Source organism: Nerophis lumbriciformis, linkage group LG01, assembly GCF_033978685.3.
Source record: "Nerophis lumbriciformis linkage group LG01, RoL_Nlum_v2.1, whole genome shotgun sequence".
NCBI classification, from domain to species: Eukaryota; Metazoa; Chordata; class Actinopteri; order Syngnathiformes; family Syngnathidae; genus Nerophis; species Nerophis lumbriciformis.
The window spans coordinates 43,562,501-43,584,956 of record NC_084548.2 but is presented as its reverse complement, the minus strand read 5'-3'; the positions used below and the strand labels follow the sequence as shown (position 1 = coordinate 43,584,956).

Sequence of the window (22,456 nt, the reverse complement as noted above, 5' to 3'; positions counted from 1 at the left end):
AGTGGTCTGCTGTTTCATCGCTTCCTTGCTCCCTGTAAGTTATTGTAGATCATAAATCATGCCTCTCACCTGGAATGTAGATGGCTGATGATGTAATCCAACAAGTTGGTACACTTTGACAGCTATTTAGGACCTGGAACTGGAGAGAGAAAACACGAAAAGCGCTTAAAAAATATAATGGCTATCATCATGTCTTTCATATTGATTGTGAACGATAGGCAAAATTTAAAAAAAAAGTGCAGTTCCCCTTTAAGTCATCCCGCATCTATAACATTATAAATGAATGTTGCTAAATAGAAGATGTGTCTAATATTTTTATTTCTGATAGACCATGAAAATATGTTGAAACGAACATGTGGGATGGCGGATTCTTTGTGCATCATGTGTCTTTGCAGCGCGAGCCCTTATCTCTCACAGCTGTGTGTGTAACTGTGTCAGTTTGCGCATTTCTTTTCCAAATGTGCTAAATGGGAAATAGAGCTCCCAAAACGGGTAAGAGTGTTGATAAATCACATTGCACATGATGTATAGTATATTTGCATATTCTCCTCCGAGTATTGTGGACGTTTTAATGATCAGCATACATTCTGCATACTAATAAAGACAGAGACGCAAAATGGGTTACATGCCTTATTCTGATCACTTAACAGACACAATCCACTTTTCATACATTTATTAGCTTTGCGTGTGCTATCAAGTTTGCACATGTTTTAGTACACGCAAACCTTTAGTAAATCAGGCCTCATGGCACCCACCTGTTCCCAATTTGCCTGTTCACCTGTGGGATGTTCCAAATAAGTGTTTGATGAGCATTCCTCAACTTTATCAGTATTTATTGCCACCTTTCCCAACTTCTTTGTCACGTGTTGCTGGCATCACATTCTAAAGTTAATGATTTGCAAAAAAAAAAAAGTTTATCAGTTTGAACATCAAATTTGTTGTCTTTGTAGCATATTCAACTGAATATGGGTTGAAAATGATTTGCAAATCATTGTATTCCGTTTATGATTACATCTAACAAAATTTCGCAACTCATATGGAAACGGGATTTGTACAACAATTCTTCTCAACAAAAGAGGAGAAATATAACCTTAGAGGAAAATCTAATTTAAAACATTTGTATTTTTGTACAACACTTAAAACCTTTAGTATATCAGAATGTGGAATTATACTATGGAACGGATTAACCAAAGAAATCAAACCAAGCACCAATATGATTCAGTTTAAGAGACTGTTCAAACTACAAGTGTTCACAAAATGTACAGAACAAGAATTATGATGAATATCATGAACCCTTTTTTTTTTTTTTTTTTATTGAGACAAAGATTATTTATGTTTTTAATATTTGTTTACTTACCCATCCATCCATCCATCCATTTTCTACCGTTTATTCCCTTCGGAGTCGCTGGAGCCTATCTCAGCTACAATCGGGCGGAAGGCGGTGTACACCCTGGACAAGTCGCCACCTCATCACAGGGCCAACACAGATAGACAGACAACATTCACACTCACATTCACACACTAGGGCCAATTTAGTGTTGCCAATCAACCTATCCCCAGGTGCATGTCTTTGGAGGTGGGAGGAAGCCGGAGTACCCGGAGGAAACCCACACAGTCACGGGGAGAACATGCAAACTCCACACAGAAAGATCCCGAGGCCGGATTGAACTCACGACTACTCAGGACCTTCTTATTGTGAGGCAGACGCACTAACCCCTCTTCCACCGTGCTGCCTGTTTACTTACCATGGTATATTATTTGGTTATTATTTATTTGTTCACTGTTATGTTACAGGGAACAAAGAAATAGGATAAAATTGCTATGGTATGAAAAAGGTTAGGATTAAATAAACTCAGCTTCTTCCTACTCCTTATCAGACGTGCTGTAATGAAACAACTGGAAATATGTGATGCATTACATTGTATCGTATGCATGTTCGAAATAGACTGAAACTGATCTGAACTGAAACTATAGGAAGGAACATTAATAAGGATTACACTCTCAACATACTAAAGATGGGATTCATGGCTCTTTAAAGTTAAAGTTAAAGTACCAATGATTGTCACACACACACGAGGTGTGGTGAAATTATTCTCTGCATTTGACCCATCACCCTTGATCAAAGGGACTTTAATGAGTCGTTCCTTTGAAAGAGCCGTTCCAAAAATTGTCTACTCTGTGTTTTTTGCAACAAAAATTGTCTTGTTCTTATAGTTCTCTCTCTTTTTTTTTTTAAATCAAGGAAACAATCAATGGTAGCAGTTATAAGATAAGATGTGGCTCAGAATCATTTGACTTTACACAAATGATTCTCAAACTGTGGTATGTGTACCATTAGAGTTGTGTATAAAGAGAGTATGGCCAACTAAACAACAGGCGCCATGTTTGCTACCAGGGAGGTGTGCGGCTCTGCCCGGATGGATGCAAGTGCTGGCGTTTCGACATTGGTTTTCCTCACGAAATAAACCGAAAAAAATACATCTAAGAATAGTTCTAAACATAGTCCCGCTCATGAACTTACAATAAAACATGTTTTTATTTCGTGGAAGTATAATTTTGCAGCCATATTTGACGCAATCTGCCGCCACATTCCTGCAGTCTTTAGTGATCAGCAGGCTCTCTAACACGCAACCGACGGCGTGATAAATGTAAGACAAAAACACAGAACAACCAAAAAAATAACTTATTACCCTCATTTTAACTGTTAGGAAATGCACCAGATAGTTGAATTTTAATCATTTTGATTCAATAAATAAAGGGTTTGAATGTTTTCAATATCCAACATTATGTATTATTATAACTGACCGTTCTTTTTTGTAACATGGTAAGTGAATAAGTGTACTTTTGTAATAATTTCTCCATATTTCTGCACAATAACTCAGATATGGTAACACTGGCGAGCAGTAGAGAATATGGAGTGATTTTTGGTCCAGAACATATTTTGCTTCATTCAATATTGACATATTTCTTGACACCTATGTTGTATATTTTAATGAGATTTCTAGGTATTTAAAAAAAAATCATCTATTAGTACACCCAAGATTTGATTTATTTTGACTCTTTCAATGTCTGTCTATTTGTATTTGTGTTTGAATTTGCACATTTGAACATGCTGCCTGGGTGTCTACAGGAGAGGTTCAAACCTAGGGAGAGTCCCTATGACCTCAGAGGTTCAGCTGTCTTTCAGAAAGCAAACATAAGAACGAGCTTAAAAAGTAGATGTGTTTCTGTCAGGGGGGTTCATCTGTGGATCAGCTTGGATGATTCCTTAAAAAACACTTTTTAAGACCAATGTCTTGGAAAAATATATCACTCTTGAATCAACACAGTAGTTAATACTATGATCGATGTTAATTACAAACTAAATGTGGGATATAAATAATAATGTAAGTATAATTGTTTGTATATAGTATATAATTGGTACAAAGGTTTAACTAACACATGTACAAGGATATTTCACATGCCTTTACTGTGTATACAATTGAACAGTGTTTATGTTGTGTACAATGTGTATTTATAATATGTTGTGCAAAGGAAATGTCATAATTTTTGGAAGCTCATCTTGTATTTGATATTGTTTATAGGGTTAGGCGCAATAAGTGTTTCGGTCTGCAACATTTTCAATTTATGAATGTACAACTGTTCGTGGCCCAAAGATGCGAAAGTGGCAAGAAATTGGACGAAATTTGTTCAAAATACGAGGCTGTGGGGAAAGCCGACGAAATGGTCAGTCGTTTGTTCCGCACACTTTACCGACAAAAGCTATGCTACGACAGAGATGGCAAGAATGTGTGGATATCCTGCGACACTCAAAGCAGATGCTGACATCAACTCCAAAACTGGACAGATCAGCTTTCAGGAAAAGAGAGCGGATGAGGGTATGTCTACAGAATATATTAATTGATGAAAACTTTATTCATAACTCGCGGTTTTACGTAAATTATTATACATAAACTGTGTTTACCAATAATTTAGCTTAAAAACATTTATTTTTTTCAATCATTCGAGTACATTCGGGTAGTCTTGTGTAATGCAGTATTTTGTGTCTATTTAGGTATGGTTAACCTGAGTGCTGAAATCGTGGAAAAATATATGTTCTTAGTGCGCCTGAAATGGGCTGACTGCACTCTCAAAGTGCATGTTGTTGCCAAATGTATTTCATATGCCGTTAGTTTCCTTTAATGCCAAACAAACACATACCAATCGTTGGTTAGAAGGCGATCGCCGAATTCGTCCTCGCTTTCTCCCGTGTCGCTGGCTGTCGTGTCGTTTTCGTCGGTTTCGCTTGCATACGGTTCAAACCGATATGGCTCAATATCACTATTTTGAATTTTCCCTCACCTACAAATCTTTGAAGCCCATAAAGAGCATTTTAACAATAAAGAAAAAAACCCCACAAATAATAAGTAAGAATAAAATTAAAAAGATGAATACAACTACAATAAAAATTAGGACATAATAAAAATGTGAATACACAGTTGTACATGTATATACTTGAGCAACTTTGCGTATTAGAAAAATGAACTAGAAAAGTAAATCCAAATTAAATGAATAAATACATGAATTAAATAAATCAATAGAAAAAAATATATATATTCATAAATTTTTGTAATTAAAAAAAGGAAATCCAAATGCTGCTATGTTTCTTTAAATAATGTTCCAGTCCAGTCGCTGGTCCAGTGGGAAATTGCATGGACAACCACCTTCAGGAAGACTTAGGCAACTTAGACAAACTTTATTGATCCACAAGGAATAAATAAAGATGTGTGATTAAAGATGAAAGATTTTTTAATTAATTAATTAATTAATTTATTTATTTTTTAATATATTTTATTAATATTATTTTTTAATTTTCCCCTCCCTCAGGGGGGGGGCTCGGCGGGGCGGTTGCTGGTTGTTCCATCTCCATCGTTGGGGTCCCTGCGGGTGGGGTGGGTGGTTCCCGTGGCCCTGTGCCTGGGTGGTCCTGCGGCGGCCGGTTTGGGTGGGGTGGCCGGGGGCTGGCCTCTCCGCGCTCTCCGGGGGTGGGGGGTGGGCTCGTGGGGGCCCGGTTGCCGGTGGGGCGGGGGCGGTCTTCCCGTCCGGTTGCGGGGAGTCTCTGGGTCCCTCGGGCGGGGCGTCTCGCCTTTCTGCCCGTGTGGGGTGTGGTCTCTCGCTGGCTTGGGGTCTGGCTGTCCCCTGCTTTTCTCGTGCCCTGTCCTCTGCCGGGTGCGTCTGTCTGCGGCCTGCTGCTGGCCCTTGTGGGCGGTACGGTGGGTCGGGCTCTGGGGTTCCTGTCGCTGGCCGGCTTGGCTGCGTGGGGGCGGTGGTCCCTGGTTCCCTGGGCACCACGCCTCCTGTTTGTGGGTTGGGCTCTCGGGGGTGATGGGGCCGTGCTCTGGCTCCCACGCACTCTGGGAGTCGAATGTATTGTACATGCAAATTCACATATGCTCACATACGTACATAGGTACCTACGCTCCCACATACATACACAAATACAGTACATATTTACCTACCTAATGTTCGTACATCCACACGCACATTCAATATACAAACATACACATACACATACTGTACATATACATTCACTGTACAAACACATATACACATTCTGTACATATACAAGTACATATGCATACTTACACTCATGCACATAATCACGTTTCATCAAACATATATTAACGTTGTTGCCCTAGGGTAAACTGGGTGTAACACATGGCACACTGACAAAGCTTAACCTATTGTGACTATAACAATCTACAAGGTTAATGTAGGTTGCTTCTCTTTCTCCCCCTCCATTTTTCTGCATTCTTTCGTATCTCAAGTTATCATTACGTATATGTATTGTTGCATTTAAACAACTGTATTGTTGATAATAAAGGTAAATTATTGGTATTGTTCATTATCAATAGCGCTATTTCTATTGGTATTTGTATTGATCCATTTGTAGTGTAATAATGCTCATTGTCATTTCTGTATTATTTTTTATTTTTCGCTAACTGCTTATTTGCTATTACTTTTACCATCATATTTGTACATGTCATATTTGCTGATGTTGCTCTATTGTTGTTGTTGTTGTTGTTGTTTTTGTCTCTCTGTCTAATCCCCCTCTTGTCCCCACAATTTCCCCCTCTGTCTTCTTTTTTTTTCTCTTTCTATCCCCTCCTGCTCCGGCCCGGCTGCACTAAATGATAATATAAATACATTTAATAAAGTCAAATACAAATAAGGCAACAAGAGAAGTATCCTACACTTCTCTTTTGTAAAGTAAATCTGAACAGCCGACATGGGCATCTACATCAACTATATGATTTGCCTGAGAAGCTGGACAGGACATTAAAAAAAAAAATAAAAAAATAAAAAATAAAAAATATGAAAGATTTATTCCATTTTTAATCCAGGAAGGTGTTACTTCATTTTAGAACACCTGGCATCAGACTTGTACCACCTTTTACTTATTGCAGTACACAGGCTTCCCTTCCCCTAAAAAGTAGCTCATACTGCAATTTCAATCTTACTTTAACTTGAGAATATTTTTAGACCTGCACTTTCACTTGCAGCTGAGTAACATTTCTAAAAAGTAACTGCTACTTTTACTTGAGCACAATATTGTATTTGTTACTCGTTAGACACTTTTTGCCCGACAGGGGTGAAATGTGTCCAGAGCTCAAGCTTGACCTTTCCAGCAAATATCAAGATATATTTCTGGAAATATTGCTTTGACTGTTCGATCCCTAATGTTCCTTTTTTGAGTCAACCTGGGAATTTATATAAATCACTACTGTTGGAAAAAGGTTGCGCTTGTCTGGAGACCTTTGCTCCATATTTCAGGCTTCTTCTGCATGAATGGACAGCTTGTGTCTGCACTGAGGTGCTATTTTAAGGGCACACATAGAAATAGAAATAAAATTTGGATAAGAATAAATGTACTTTTTCATCAAGATGTATAGGGGAAAAGACTAAATATAATGGTAAAATGTTGAAACTGTGCCACTGACACTAACTTCAGAAATGACTGTGGTTGTTGTTTATAGTGTTTATTATTCATTTGCTGCAGGAAGCGTGACAGTCATGAACATGAATGCACATTCTGTGTAGGTTTTCCTTATAGTTTACATCTATACCCATACAGCAACACAATAATTCACTGTTTATCATGTTTACTTAAATACACAGGTTTTAAAAATTACTATTTTAAGAAAGCTAAAGAGGACTTTCAGGACAAAAAATCATAAGTTAACAAGCATGCTGACACATTATGTATGATATGTATTTACAAACGCAGCATTGTCACATGGTATGAAACCACAGTAACATGTTTGCATACATTAAACATGTTATCCCCCCCAATGTTGAAGAGAAGCATGAGAACTCTGGGAGGATCACCATGACAGTGTCCAACAAGTAAGTAAGCCCATCACTGCTCTCTTATCTGCTCTAAAGTGTAAGTGTGCTTATTCTTGTCTGTGGGGAAGCCTCGTAGGCACTTTAGAACTAAATCATTAAATCAATGTGACTAAACTGTCCCCACTGACTGTGGACCTTGCAGACAGCTCAGCTCCATCAGAGGAACCAACCACTTCCCATGTTCAGGGCTGGGGGGCGCTGTAGACACAAAACAGCTGCATGCTGACCAAATCACAGCAGCACTGAGCTGGAGAAGGCAAAAAAAGAAACACACACAGTGTAATTAGTAAATGGCGTTGTGTTGTATTTTTCTGTGCAACTGTCTTCATTACTACATTATAATATGTATGATTGTCATTGCAAAGCATTATTTGGCCATTTACTACTAACTGTCGGCGCCCATCCATGTCCGTAATCATACACTACATAACGTTTCTCTAGTTTTGTATGGCTTCTACTCCTTATCTCCAAAATATAACAGCTTAAATTAAAGGTGGTACAATTTAGAAACATTTTCAGGAAAAAAAATGTCCTCAGCAATAGAACTACACAGGCTGTTTGGTGTATTCATGCGATGCAAGGACAACAAAGAAGGGTACGAGTGATGCAAGGGGAAAGCCGTCAGGGCCAGCAAGGCTTTTTCTGCTGGCCTAACATAACCAGAAATCATGATCATGATTAAAGATAAAAGTAATTTTTAATTTACTTTCCCTAAATATCTAAAAGTATTCATATTCTCTTAATGTCATATTATGCTCCTTCCAGCGCTGTTGGTTTTAGGTATAGAGTTTTTATCCAATCAGAATTCAGGTAGCTTATGTTGCCATGCTGTACCAAATCTGCCTAGAGCCTTCAGAATCAACAATGCAGGCGTCTATGCACTGTAAGTGAACGGACACAAACATTTGACAGACAGTTGCGTTAGCCAATCAGATCACGAGTTGTTGTCAGTAAGGCCTTCTAGATGGCCTAAGGCAGATAAAGTAGAGCTAGGTAACATAAGAACTCCATTTCCCAGCATGCCACAGTAGTGAAGAGCATGCACAGTAGCCCCTTTTAATTTGTAGACATGCAGCGGGATGTTTTTGATGAGCACGCTGTTGAGTAAACTTTAAGAACCCAGCCAACACGCCACGTCTGCATCTCTTACGATTAGACAAGACAACACATATATTTGCAAGGCCATTTTCAAGAAGGATATTTAAAGAGAAACTACATCTTGTGAGACCATGTCGGCCAACCCCGGAAGCTCAGCTGTCCCGGCGATGAAATGTGGGTTCAGATATTTTATTTCTTAATTTTTTCACGTTTAATATGTTTTTTGCAATTTTAATTTTGACAGTACCGCATAAGATATGTTTTAATTGCTGATGCGGGTTTATTGAATTTTAAATGCGCCAGAAAATAACCTGTTTTGTACAATGCCCAGTAGTGTGTAAATGTGTTCCTGTATAGTATTTCTCCAGCAATGGTCATGTGGTGACATCAATGATGGTATTTTGAGAGGTAATCATTGAAGTCGGACATCACTGAAGGCCTAGGTGGGAAACGCATGGCTCGCCACTGAAAGGGGGTGAGCTGTACGCACATCTGTCCTGGTTGCTCAGTACAATTCTTTATGTCTCCAACCAGTAGCACGGCAGCTGATTTTGACTAACTCACCAAAGGGTCAAACAATATACAGTATACACCTTATTTTACAAACTTTAAGGTGCACCAGTATATAAGCCACACCCACAACATTTTAGAAGAAGAAACACATTTTTCATACATTAGCCACAGATTATGCATATATATATATATATATATATATATATATATATATATATATATATATATATATATATATATATATGTATGTGTGGGAAAAAAAAAAAAAAAAAGAAAGAAAGAAAAAAAAAACTATGGGAAGTTTTGACGGAGCAGAAACGTGTGAACTCGTTGGGAGTTTCCTCCTCTCCCAGCTCGCTAGCCTCAATCTGAACCTTGGTATTTACCGTGATGACGGACTGGCAGTGTGTCGCGCCTCACCAAGGAGCAGCGAGAATACCAAGAAGCGCATATGCCAAATTTTCAAAGAGAACGGCCTACGGATCACGATTGAAGCCAACAAGCAAACCGTCAACTTCCTTGACGTCACTTTCAACCTGAGAAATAACAGCTACCAACCATTCACGAAACCCAACACAACGCTCCAATACGTGCACCATGACAGCAACCACCCACCCACCACCACGAAAAGAATACCTACCGGAATCAATAAAAGGCTATCGATGCTGTCATCTAGCAAAGCTGAATTTGACCAAGCAACCCCCCCGTACCAAAAAGCCCTTGATGAAAGCGGATACAATTTCACCCTCACCTATGAACCCACGCCAGGAAACCAGCCAAAAAAGAACAGAAAACGGAACGACATCATCTGGTACAACCCCCCATACAGCAAAAACGTCTCAACGAACATTGGACACAAATTCCTCAATCTGATTGACAAACACTTTCCCAAAGACAACATCCTAAGAATAGTATTCAACAAGAACAACATTAAATTGAGCTACAGCTGCATGAACAATATACGACAAATCATCTCAAACCACAACAAAACAATTGCAAATGAGCCGTCGGCCCTCAGACAGAGCGACTCCAAAACCAACAAAGGATGTAATTGTCGAAAGAAACCTGATTGCCCCCTCAACGGGGGGTGCTTACAAACATCAGTTGTCTACCAATCTAAGGTAATACGCAAGGACATTAACACATCCGACACATATGTAGGATTAACCGAGGGAGAATTCAAAACCAGATGAAACAATCACAAGGCTTCTTTCAGGAACAAAAACCTGCGAAATACCACAGAACTCAGCAAACACATTTGGGACCTCAAAGACAATAATGTTGAATATTCAATAACATGGCAAATTCTTGCATCCAGCACACCTTACAATAGCGGTAATAAAAGATGCAACCTATGCTTGAAAGAGAAACTGTTTATTATTTACCGTCCAGACCTGTCATCCCTCAACAAGCGCAGCGAAATTGTAACAACATGCCGCCATAGACGGAAACACCTCCTAGGCAACACATGAGCCAATCACCACGCCCCTAGGCCAGCCTGCACCCACCCACTCTGTGCCCTATATAAACCATGGTATGCGAATGCTCCCATTAAAATCTCCTGACGATTGAGGGTACCCCCCCTCATGAAACAGGCCTGTAGAGATGAAATAGTCTTGTGATTTTTTTTCCCACACATACATATATTGCGCTCTACTACGGTATCGAGCACTATTTTTTTGGATAACCTTATTAAGACATATATATATATATATATATATATATATATATATTAGAGATGTCTGATAATATCGGCAGGCCGATATTATCAGACATACATTATCATTATCAGACATACATTATCATTTATCGGCCGATATTATCGGCCGATAAATGCTTTAAAATGTAATATCGGAAATTATCGGTATTGTTTTTTTTATTATCGGTATCGGGTATTTTTATCTAATTTTTTTTATTTGTATTAAATCAACATAAAAAACACAAGATACACTTACAATTAGTGCACCAACCCAAAAAACCTCCCTCCCCCACTCATTCACACAAAAGGGTTGTTTCTTTCTGTTATTAATATTCTGGTTCCTACATTATATATCAATATATATCAATACAGTCCGCAAGGGATACAGTCCGTAAGCACACATGATTGTGTGTGCTGCTGGTCCACTAATAGTACTAACCTTTAACAGTTAATTTTACTCATTTTCATTAATTACTAGTTTCTATGTAACTGTTTTTATATTGTTTTACTTTCTTTTTTATTCAAGACAATGTTTTTAATTTATTTATCTATTTTATTTAATAATTTTTTTAAAAAAGGACCTTATCTTCACCATACCTGGTTGTCCAAATTAGGCATAATAATGTGTTAATTCCACGACTGTATATATCGGTATCGGTTGATATCGGTATTGGTAATTAAGAGTTGGACAATATTGGAATATCGGATATCAGCAAAAAAGCCATTATCGAACATCCCTAATATATATATATATAAATATATATATATATATCATGTTCACTTTTGAGTTTAAACGGTTTCTGAAAATGGATAACTGTAGCACTTTGATTTATTTGCTTAATCCATTCCATAAATTAGCTGCACCTTTGTGTAAAACTTGTTTTAATCTTTGCTGTCCAGCCGCTCATACAAATCATATTGTTGATGTAGATGCCGAAATCTGCTGTACAGATTTACTTTAGAAAATAGAAGTGTGTGATACTTCTATTCAAATAATATTTGCTTAAACTCTCAGTATTATTATAACTGTTCAATTCAGGCCCAATGCCTCCATTTTATGACATATTACCAGAAAATAGCATAAAGAAAACCAAACTGTTTGACTGGAGAGCTGCTTCCTAAATAAAGTACAGATACATTTTATTATTTTTAATATTGTTCTTATAATGCCAAAACCTACATTTTCAAACTGGCTTTTATTCTTTAATGCTTTGATTTTGTTCAATGCCAAGTTGTTTTCTGTTTTTAAGATAATACTGATAATTAATTGCTTTTTGTATATTCTTTTACTTTGACTTGTATTGCTAATTGTAAATTGACTGAGTTTTTAAGAAAGCTCTTCTAAATAAAATGTACTATTATGATTATAACCCACAATCTTTTCTCAAAACCCTGCATTAAAAATAAATGCATACTGAGCATAAGATATATTTTAATACATTATGCAAGTACCATTTTGTCCATGCTGTGGCAAAACAAGCATATTCCCTTTGTTTGTGGGTTAAAATTGCTATGAAAATAAGCGCTACATAAGTGGTAGCTCTCGGACATTTTTATTTCATCAAAGTTTTCAGAAAAAAAAAGGTTGGCGACCTCTGAAGAGCAGAAGTGTGTGCAGTGCCGTCAGCTGGGAAGAGACTCACTTCCCAGTAATCTCCCTCTGCGTGTATACCGTATTTTTCGGAGTATAAGTCGCACAAGCCGAAAATGCATAATAAAGAAGGAAAAAAACATATATAAGTCGCATTTTTTGGGGAAATTTATTTGATAAAACCCAACACCAAGAATAGACATTTGAAAGGCAATTTAAAATAGATAAAGAATAGTGAACAACAGGCTGAATAAGTGTACGTTATATGAGGCATAAATAACCAACTGAGAACGTGCCTGGTATGTTAACGTAACATATTATGGTAAGAGTCATTCAAATAACTATAACATATAGAACATGCTATAATATAGCATGTTCAACAAACAATCTGTCACTCCTAATCGCTAAATCCCATTAAATCTTATACGTCTAGTCTCTTACGTGAATGAGCTAAATAATATTATTTGATATTTTACGGTAATGTGTTAATAATTTCACACATAAGTCGCTCCTGAGTATAAGTCGCACCCCCGGCCAAACTATGAAAAAAACTGCGACTGATAGTCCGAAAAATACGGTAGGTTTTATAGTGCAATCTATTTGTAGAAAAAATTTTGTAGAATCACTTTCCATTTCCAGTCTATTTATGTATCATCTCTGGATGAGTAGTTACATCTTTTTTACTTGTATTATACAGATTGGTAGAATGTGTACTATGGTATAGAGCAGATGGCAGGGATCTGTGTGTAACTGAAGCGCATTAACGTTGAATGCTGCTTCACCTACCAAGAAAAGAGTACTTTTTCCCAAGTCTACTTCATCGGAGCTTCACATGACGGAGCAAACGCCTGTCTGAAGAGTTTTTCCATTTCTGTTTTTAGAATACCTGAGAACAAACGAGACACATTCCGTGAGTTGTGATGCACATTTACAAAGTTCGGGACAAGTGGTGAGGCTCTTACGAACCCATTGAGGTTGGCGGGCTCTGAGTGGTAGATGTACTTCCCCTGCTCAGCTATACTGGGTGTGTGCGGTGCGCTCTGGCTGGTCTTCAGCGGGTGGTAGTGACTCTTCAGTTCCACGTGGGTCGAGGGCAGGGTCATGTGATTTGTGGCCAGGATTTTGCCATTGGTCTCAGACACTTTGGGCTCCGGTTCTGGATCGAGATGCTTGCGCTCCGTGACGGGAGAGGACACCTGGACCACCTGTATGTCCGGGAGGCGGGTAACCTTGGGGACCTGATCCAAGTGGGCCAGCTGCAGTTTCTTCATGTGGTTGATGGCTACCGTAGCATTGAAAGCTTGCTGTTAACAGAAGAAGCCGGCAAAAAAACATTTAGCATTCAACAGGAGTGCATTTTGTTTCCTTGACAATGCAAAGCTTCTCATCAGCCCTTTATATATATATATATATATATATATATATATATATATATATATATATATATATATATAATGGCTAATCATTAGTTGATCCACTGTAAACTGCAAGCCTTCAATGGGCTTACCAGACCAAAGCCAGGAAATCAGTGACGACTAACCTTCCACTTGGACTTGGCAAAGTTCTTCTGCATCTGAACGCTGACAGAGTTATAGATGTCCTGGCTCCTGGCCGTCTTCCCAATTATCCTAGAAAACCACGCAACACAAATGTTATTTCCAGGTAGGCAGTTAATCCTGCATTCTGCATGACATCACACAGTGTGGAGCCTGGCTAATTTTCTTCTCTTTACATAACATACTTTCACTGCATGGCAACACCACCAGGATCAGATTCTGCCTTTGCAAAGATAATCCGGTATTATCTTAACAATATGTAATTATTATGGGTGTAAAACCACACAGATATTTCTAATATTTGGGTAGCTTATGGGAAAATACTAGAAACCAATCTTTGTTTGATGCAATGTAATTTTACCCCACGGCACCCTACAAGCATATTCCGTAATTTAATTTTGTACATATATTGGCTGCATAAGTCTATGGCTATGTTTACCCTACCCAAATCTGATTTTTTCGAAATCTGATTTTTTTTCCAGCTGACTGTTTACACAGCAAGTAAAATGTGATCTTTATCAGATTCTAGTATAAAGGCACACAGGGCCCAATGTGGCCCAAATGTGGCCTCGATGTCACTTGCATGCACAGTTCGATAAAGTGTAAACAAAGGAAATTGATCAGTTGAAATGAGCTACCTCTGACTTGTAACAGGATCTTCAAGTATGTGATTATTTTATTATATATTTTATTTCATACTTAAATTAGTGTTTTGAAACCTAAGGTAGCATAAGATTCTGTAAATAAAGAAGTTGCTGCTACCACTAAACCTGCTCAGTGCCCTTGTGGTTAGAGTGTCCGCCCTGAGACTGGAGTGTCGTGAGTTCAAACCCTGGCCGAGTCATACCAAAGACTATATAAATGGGACCCATTCCCTCCCTGCTTGGCACTCAGCATCAAGGGTTGGAATTGGGGCTTAAATCCCCAAAATGATTCCTGAGCATGGCCACCGCTGCTGCCCACTGCTCCCCTCACCTCCCAGGGGGATGGGTCAAATGCAGAGGATAATTTCACCACACCTAGTGTGTGTGTGACTATCGTTGGGACTTTAACTTTAACTTTACTACAGGAGAAAACACGGACGCCAAAGATCAGCATGTTAGTGATAACCTGGAAGCTCAGTAGACGGCGCACTCCATGATCAGAAAAGTTCAAACCAGTGGGGTCTGTATGCCATTTTAGGGGGGCTAAAGGCTCCTTAGAAGTTCCTCAACTACTTCCACCTCTAAACTATTTGGTGTTGTTCTTGTTTTTTTTCAAAAGTTCTGTTTTTTGGTTTGTTGTTGTTTTTCTTTCTCTTCAAAATAGTGCCGACAAATTGAATACAAAGCATACAACCTGTCATTATACACTTAAATATGATTATACATGTGTATAAGTTTCCCTTTTCTTCATAGTGTAAGGTAGACATTAGTAGTTTTATGTTTGATCATTAATAGAGGATTATAACAATAATAATAATAATCATTATTATAATTATGATTACTGTATTATTATATTATTAATATTGGATCTACCATGGGTTAAGCTTCCCCAGTCTTTACAAACTGATGCTTCTGTTTCGAACTTTAAGAGTTCAAGAGTTCTTCCACATGTGCATTTCATTGTATTTTTCTCCATGATGAGGGTGAGTCTGCAACACGCTAAATGGCTGACTGAATGATTGAGTAAATGGGTTTAATTTCATGTGAACAATTTAATTAGTTGACTGTGACCCATTTGGAAATTTCAGTGGTCTGATGTGATGTGGCTAAATTCATTGGTGGCATGTAAAGCTTGTGAACCCGGAAAGCTGTATAAATTAGCCGCAGCATTGTATAAAGTGCAGGGTTCAAAGCGTGTGAAAAAAAGTAACGGCATATAGTCCGGAAATTACGGTAAATATTGCAGCTTTTGTATTTGATGCAACTGTACAAGTGTGCCCAATGAAGTGTACAACACATTTTAGCTGTAACTAGCTATCTTCATGTGAGCATGCACTAGTGCTTGAAAGCCAACTGAGCGAATCTCACCAAGGGTGCCTGAGTGCTTGTTCAGTCGTGTAACGCATGTGGGGGTTCTTCTGCATCATGTTACGTATGAAATCTTTAGCTGCAGGTAAGAAGGAAAAAGATGGTGAAGGTTGTACATGCAGACATTCCCCTTACACATCTGATGATCAGTGCTCTTACCAGACTCAGAAATGTCATCCCAGAAGGGCGGGTCAAACTCATACTGCGCCTTCATGATCTTAGAGAAGAGTCGTGTCTCACTCTCTTCATAGAAAGGAGGATATCCACACAGTCTGGTAGAATATGGCAGCATGTCAGCATATGGCAAAGAGAACATGAGTTCATAGAGACTGGCTGTGCAAATTTGTTAGGATGCATTATAAGGAGTGTTACACCTCAATTGACCCCTAACCTTACAACATGGTCACTGGTGTACTTTGAAAAAGAAAGTAAATAAGTGGCAATGATGTTCTGGATTCAACTTTGTGCGTAGATTGCATGATCTCCCTGTGCATGTGTGGGTTTTCTGAAATTACTATGGTTTCCTCTCACATCCTAAAAACATGCATGTCCGCTTCAATGGAGATTCTAAAATGTCCGTAGGTGTCAATAGTTGTTCGTTTATATGTGATGCCTGGTGACAATAGTCTCTGTGACAGTCCAATCTGTGTAACATCCATTGTCCAATTAAATAGTTGATGTTTGACACTCACAAGATGTACGTGATGACTCCAATCGACCAGCAGTCCACTGCCTTGCTGTAAGGTTTCTGTGCCAGCACCTCAGGAGCTGAAAGTAGTGAAAAATGTTTGAATTAATAATTGAAATCAGGGCGCAAAAGAAAAAAAACAAACAAACAACGTGTTTATTGTTGTGTTGACAAGCGTGTTCCTCACCAACGTATCCTGGAGTCCCACAGGCTGTGGACATGATGCCCTTGTCCACCATCTTTGACAGGCCAAAATCACTGATCATGATCTTAGAGTCTTCATCACAGCTGTAGTACAGAATGTTCTCCGGCTGCGCATGGAAAATAAACTCATGAATAAAAAAAGGGGAAACCCTGTAATACAGGAAAATCCAACTAAATTGTTTTGGGGGCCACATTTTCAGAAAGCTAAGGATCGGGGGCCGGACTTCTCCCTTCACTTTTAGTCTTATTTTGCATATTCCAGAGAACCAGCTACAATAGACATTCGATTTTGGTCTATTTTTGTTACAGGAGCGCTCTGCTGTTTTTTGAGAAGTTCTGCAAAAAAGCTAGTAAATGATCATTTTTATGACAGCACTCTAGCTTTTTTAATGCATAAATGTGAATATCTAACACGTTTTTTGAACTGAGCCAGTGAATCGCCCAAATGATGAAAAAGAGAGGACTTAAAATGAAACCTTAAGGAACACTACTAGTATAACTAAAAAAGTTTGAATAAATGCCTCCTGATTTCATCTGAAGTAAACACATTACAGCAACACCTTAGTTACTTGAATCACATTACAAAAAATGCATGCTGCCAAAAGGCAGAGGACTTGAAGGGGTGCCTTGAAGAATGCCCCGTTTATGTAAATCCCAAGTTAGGACCCCAATGATAGCTTAGCAAGGTTAAAATGTCAACAATGCAAGGATCTGCCAAGGAGTTTAAAGAGGTCCAAGTTCCTTTATACCAGTGTTTTTCAACCTTTTTTGAGCCAAGGCACATTTTTTGCGTTGAAAAAATCCGGAGGCACACCACCAGCAGAAATCATGAACTCAGTTGACAGTAAAAAGTTGTTGTCGCAATTGTTGGATATGAATTTAAACCATAACCAACCATGCATCAATATAGCTCTTGTGTCAAAGTAGGTGTACTGTCACCACCTGTCACATCACCCCCTGACTTATTTGGAGTTTTTTTGCTGTTTTCCTGTGTGTAGTGTTTTAGTTCTTGTCTTGCGCTCCTATTTTGGTGGCTTTTTCTCTTTTTTTGGTATTTTCCTGTAGCAGTTTCATGTCTTATATTTCCCGCATCTACTTTGTTTTAGCAATCAAGAATATTTCAGTTGTTTTTATCCTTCTTTGTGGGGACATTGTTGATAGTCATGTCATGTTCGGATGTACACTGTGGACGCCGTCTTTGCTCCACAGTAAGTCTTTGCTGTCGTCCAGCATTCTGTTTTTGTTTACTTTGTAGCCAGTTCAGTTTTACTTTCATTCTGCATAGCCTTCCCTAAGCTTCAATGCCTTTTCTTAGCGGCACTCACCTTTTGTTTATTTTTGGTTTAAGCATAAGACACCTTTTTACCTGCCTTTACAAAGCAATTAGCTACCGGTTGCCACCTACTGATATGGAAGAGTATTACACGGCCACTCTGCCGAGCTCTGGACAGCACCGACACTCAACAACAACACATCATTTGCAGACTATAATTACTGGTTTGCAAAAAATGTTTTTAACCCAAATATGTGTAATTAGATATTCTCCCACGCCACACCAGACTGTATCTCACGGCACACTAGTGTGCCGCGGCACAGTGGTTGAAAAACACTGCTTTATACAACAGGAGTAATATTATTTTTTGGACTTTGCTGCAAAAATGTTTGTTCCCCAAGTTTTGAACTGAACTCAGGCCGCCAGTTTAAGAGCCCTGGTGAAATATATTTAGTGTTGACTTTGTGCTTTCCTCCACTAGTATTTCAGTATGTGTGTGTTAATGCTGTTTGAAGTCACACCTTGAGGTCCCGATGCACAATGTCGTTTTGATGTAGGTAGCTGACCGCGTGCAGCACCTGCTGGATCACACGACTGGCATCCATCTCGGAGTACACCCCTCGGTCCAAGATCCGGTCAAAGAGCTCGCCACCAGAAACACTGTCATAGAGGATACAACACACTGTCATAATCAATCCCGTTTTCCAACTTCAACCTTCCATCGGAACTCAAATCAAAATACGGCAAAACTCACAGTTGCATGACGAGGTAGAAATGTGTCCGACTTTCATAGAAATCTTCCATCCCGACTACATTGTCATGTTGGATTCTGTAGAAGAATGTGTTTTATTGTCAATTATATCCAGAGAGGTTATTACATTCATACATTATAAACCACACCGAGCTGGCTTTTACCTTCTCAACACTGCAATCTCATTCTCCAGATTAGGGTCCCCTATTTGTTTCTTCTTGATGCACTTCATGGCAAAAGTCCTTCCCGTCTTCTTCTCCCTCACCATGTAGACCTCTGAGAAGGCCCCTCTGTTCATCCATCACACACGCACGCACGCAAACACACACACACACACACACACACACACACACACACACACACACACACACACACACACACACACACACACACAATCGATGATGCTGTTATTTTATATTTTATTTCATGTCTTCTCTCATGGCACTCAAAGCCACCTGCAATGATGTGTATGCAAATGAGCAACAGAGTACAGGTCTATCTATTTCTTATATCTTTAGAATATTATGTGATAGTGTAGTTTTTCTACAGTTGGATTTACTTTTTAGGTCATCACAATAAAGATTAAATTTAACAGTTGAAAGTTTCCATTTTAATGTAGTGGTGTCCAAGGTGCCATTTGCGGGCAGCTTGTTTTTTATTGGCCAGTGACACATTGTAAAGACAAAATAAACACGCCACAGATTAAAACATTGCCAGAAAAAATAGGAAAGATTGAAACTGGCCATAATCCCCACTCCCATAAATGCGACCTGAAAACTAAAATGGCCGATGACCTGTGCGTGATGTATGTGCGTCCTGCCTTGATCAACATCTCTACAAATATCTTGCAACATATGGTAAGCTTTTGGGTGTGCTATTGGTATTGTATTATTGGTAATATTGTTACTGTCTGGTGTGCACAAATAAGCAAATATATTAGGTACCGCTAGTCAGACTGCAAACCTCAACCAGAATAACAGACAGGCTGTTAAATAGATACTACTTTAACATTCCTATTAAAAACTATGTGTTTATGGAGCATAGGCAAAATCGCTAAAGCAAGAAGTGTTGCCTGTTAGTTAGTTAGTAGTATTGTGTATTTAGTAGCAATATGCAAAAAGTGCAGAACAGATTTCTCTGAGACTTTGTGCATAATGTGCAACAGATCCCATTCAATCTTGTCAGACTAAATATGTTACTAGAAGAAATATTGCAGTGTCAATCAAAACTGAGCATTATTATTGTAAACTATTTTATTGGCTGTAATTAGATTATGCAGGTGTACCCCATAATGCATTGTTCTTCTGTATGTAAACATATTATCCTGTTATTATATCCTTCAGATATGTTATATATTTTTTATATATGTGTGTTAATCATTTTACTGACTATACATTAAGTTTATTTTCTTCTTTAAAACACAAGTCACATGTTTCACAGGAAGTTGCATCATTCAAATCTGCTGCAGGCCATATGAAAAGCCAAAAGTACAGTAAGTTCAATCATTAATTTTTCTATATTTTTGATTATATTTAACCAAATGACTCTGGGAGGATTAAACCTTTAGCACAGTCTTGTTATAACTAAACTATGTTTGGATTAAATTTGTTTATTAAATTGTATTGTTGCTGAATCACTGTAATGTGCTCAGTGTCAACGGGTTTTATATCATAATTCAATGCTAAAATCTCACTCGTTAAATTTAGTTATGTTACTCAAATGAGCCATCTTCGTCTTAGGAAGCTTAATTGTACAAAAATGAAATAGTTACCCTAAATGGGATCATGGGGTCAATACATATGATGAGTTGTTCAATTAGTGTACAGTCCTGCCTCAGTTTACACGCCTAATTGGTTCTGTGACAGAGCTCTTAACTCGAGACACTTGTATCTCAAATCAACATTGTAGCACTGTCTTTTACACTCACTTTCTTCGTTCCAATGTTTGGACTACAAAGTTATGTCAATCTGAGTAAGACCGGATGTCTGCGGCACATTTTAAGGGGTTCACTGCTGCATTTGCTACAGCAGATACACTTTTAAATTGGGGCACCCTTGAGTTGAGGTACCACTGTCTTATATAATTAATTAGAACAATTATTTAGTTTAAGGTTATTTTGATGGTTACTCCAAGCATATAGCACTGATTTAGTAGAATGGCGCATAAAATGAATGGCGAGGAGAAATTAATTGCAACTGTTTGATCTTATCTGAATCCTCTGGAGATTGAAAGTGTTAAAAAAACTAAGCAACAGCAAAGGGTTCTTATAATCTCAGTGGCTCAAGTATTGACATGCAGAGACTTATTGTTATGTCCTAGCTATCTTCAGCACTGTCTGAAAATAGTTGTTCCCCCAGGTGGATTAGCAACGCCTTCATCCCTGACGTCACGGAAAGGGCCTCAGGCCTCGCTCCCAGAGGTCAGACACTGAGCATGTATGGAAAAGGGCTTAAGACACAACAAGCTTCTTTCTGCTACTCAGGTCATGACTGCTTTCAAAGGCAGACATCCGTGTGGGTGGGAAGTATGGGATGGGACAGTAGTCATGACACTGACCCCCTAAGATGAAAGGGATTGTCAAAATGAGGGTGTGTTGCCATCATGTACTTTCTGTGTACACCTTCTTCTGACTTATATTTAGTATTTACCTGAAGTATTCTGGACTTTTTACCAACATATACTAATGCTACTAATAAATTGGTGCCTCAGACAAAAACTTAAGTACAGTATTGTGTCAAATTTGACTCTTTGCTGCAACAATAGTAATACTGATGTATTAGTACACTGATATTAATAATTCTAGTATGTAGTTAGAGGTATTGCATAGTCATCTTTAAAAAGTTATAAATTGTACAAGTTGACAAGTGTGCAAGCTTACAACATAGGAAGCAGTTATAATTTCCATTAATTTCCCAATTAATTAAATGAAGTGCGTAATTGTAATTACCGGTAAACTTAAATGATTTAGTAAGAATGTCTTAATAGTAGTTTCAAGGTACATTCTAAAATATAGCATATATACATATATATATATATATATATATATATATATATATATATATATATATATATATATATATGTGTGTGTGTGTGTGTGTGTGTGTGTGTGTGTGTGTGTGTGTGTGTATATATATATATATATTTCAGTCTGACTGCTTCACAGTACCACGTTGACCCAAATTATATATATATATATATATATATATATATATATATATATATATATATATATATATATATATATATATATATATGTATAATTAGTCTGTCAAGTCCTCAAGTAATACAAAATGTGCAGTAGTACCTCAACTTACAAGATCAATTTGTTCCACGTCAGAGAACTCTTATCTCAAATCAACCCCAGCCATTGAAATAATTGAAATCAATTTAATCTGTGCTTGGCCCTCCCAAAACAGCACCATGCGCTATCAACAAACTTTTGAAAAGGAAATATTGTTCGTAAAACAACACAATAGTTTCATGAAATAATGTAATATCATTCATAATTTTTTTAGGTGTCTCCAAAGGGCTGCTTCTTTGTCATGTAACAATTGGAACCAAGAAATTGTTTTTGTTGCACTCGAACGTAATTGAGTGACGGACCACCGAGGTCCTTGTTGACAATAAACAATATAAATGTTTGTGTACAAAATGTAATGCTCAATCGTCCACAGTTTGTTGA

General features: G+C 38.0%; 1 protein-coding gene across 1 annotated transcript in view; it reads right to left on the bottom strand.

Annotated features, from left to right (window-relative positions):
- Positions 1-7,003: 7,003 nt before the first annotated feature.
- camk1gb (calcium/calmodulin-dependent protein kinase IGb) overlaps positions 7,004-22,456 on the bottom strand; it is a 28,819-nt gene continuing 13,366 nt past the window's right edge. Inside the window, exons 3-13 of the mRNA XM_061982700.1 lie at positions 18,939-19,064; positions 18,778-18,852; positions 18,545-18,683; positions 16,734-16,857; positions 16,551-16,626; positions 16,018-16,130; positions 15,859-15,937; positions 13,831-13,918; positions 13,257-13,594; positions 13,077-13,176; positions 7,004-7,636 (exon numbers count right to left, since the gene is read on the bottom strand). Of these exons, the coding sequence (XP_061838684.1) occupies positions 13,119-13,176; positions 13,257-13,594; positions 13,831-13,918; positions 15,859-15,937; positions 16,018-16,130; positions 16,551-16,626; positions 16,734-16,857; positions 18,545-18,683; positions 18,778-18,852; positions 18,939-19,064 (1,216 nt within the window). The 3' untranslated portion in view covers positions 7,004-7,636; positions 13,077-13,118. The remainder of the gene's footprint in view (positions 7,637-13,076; positions 13,177-13,256; positions 13,595-13,830; positions 13,919-15,858; positions 15,938-16,017; positions 16,131-16,550; positions 16,627-16,733; positions 16,858-18,544; positions 18,684-18,777; positions 18,853-18,938; positions 19,065-22,456) is intronic.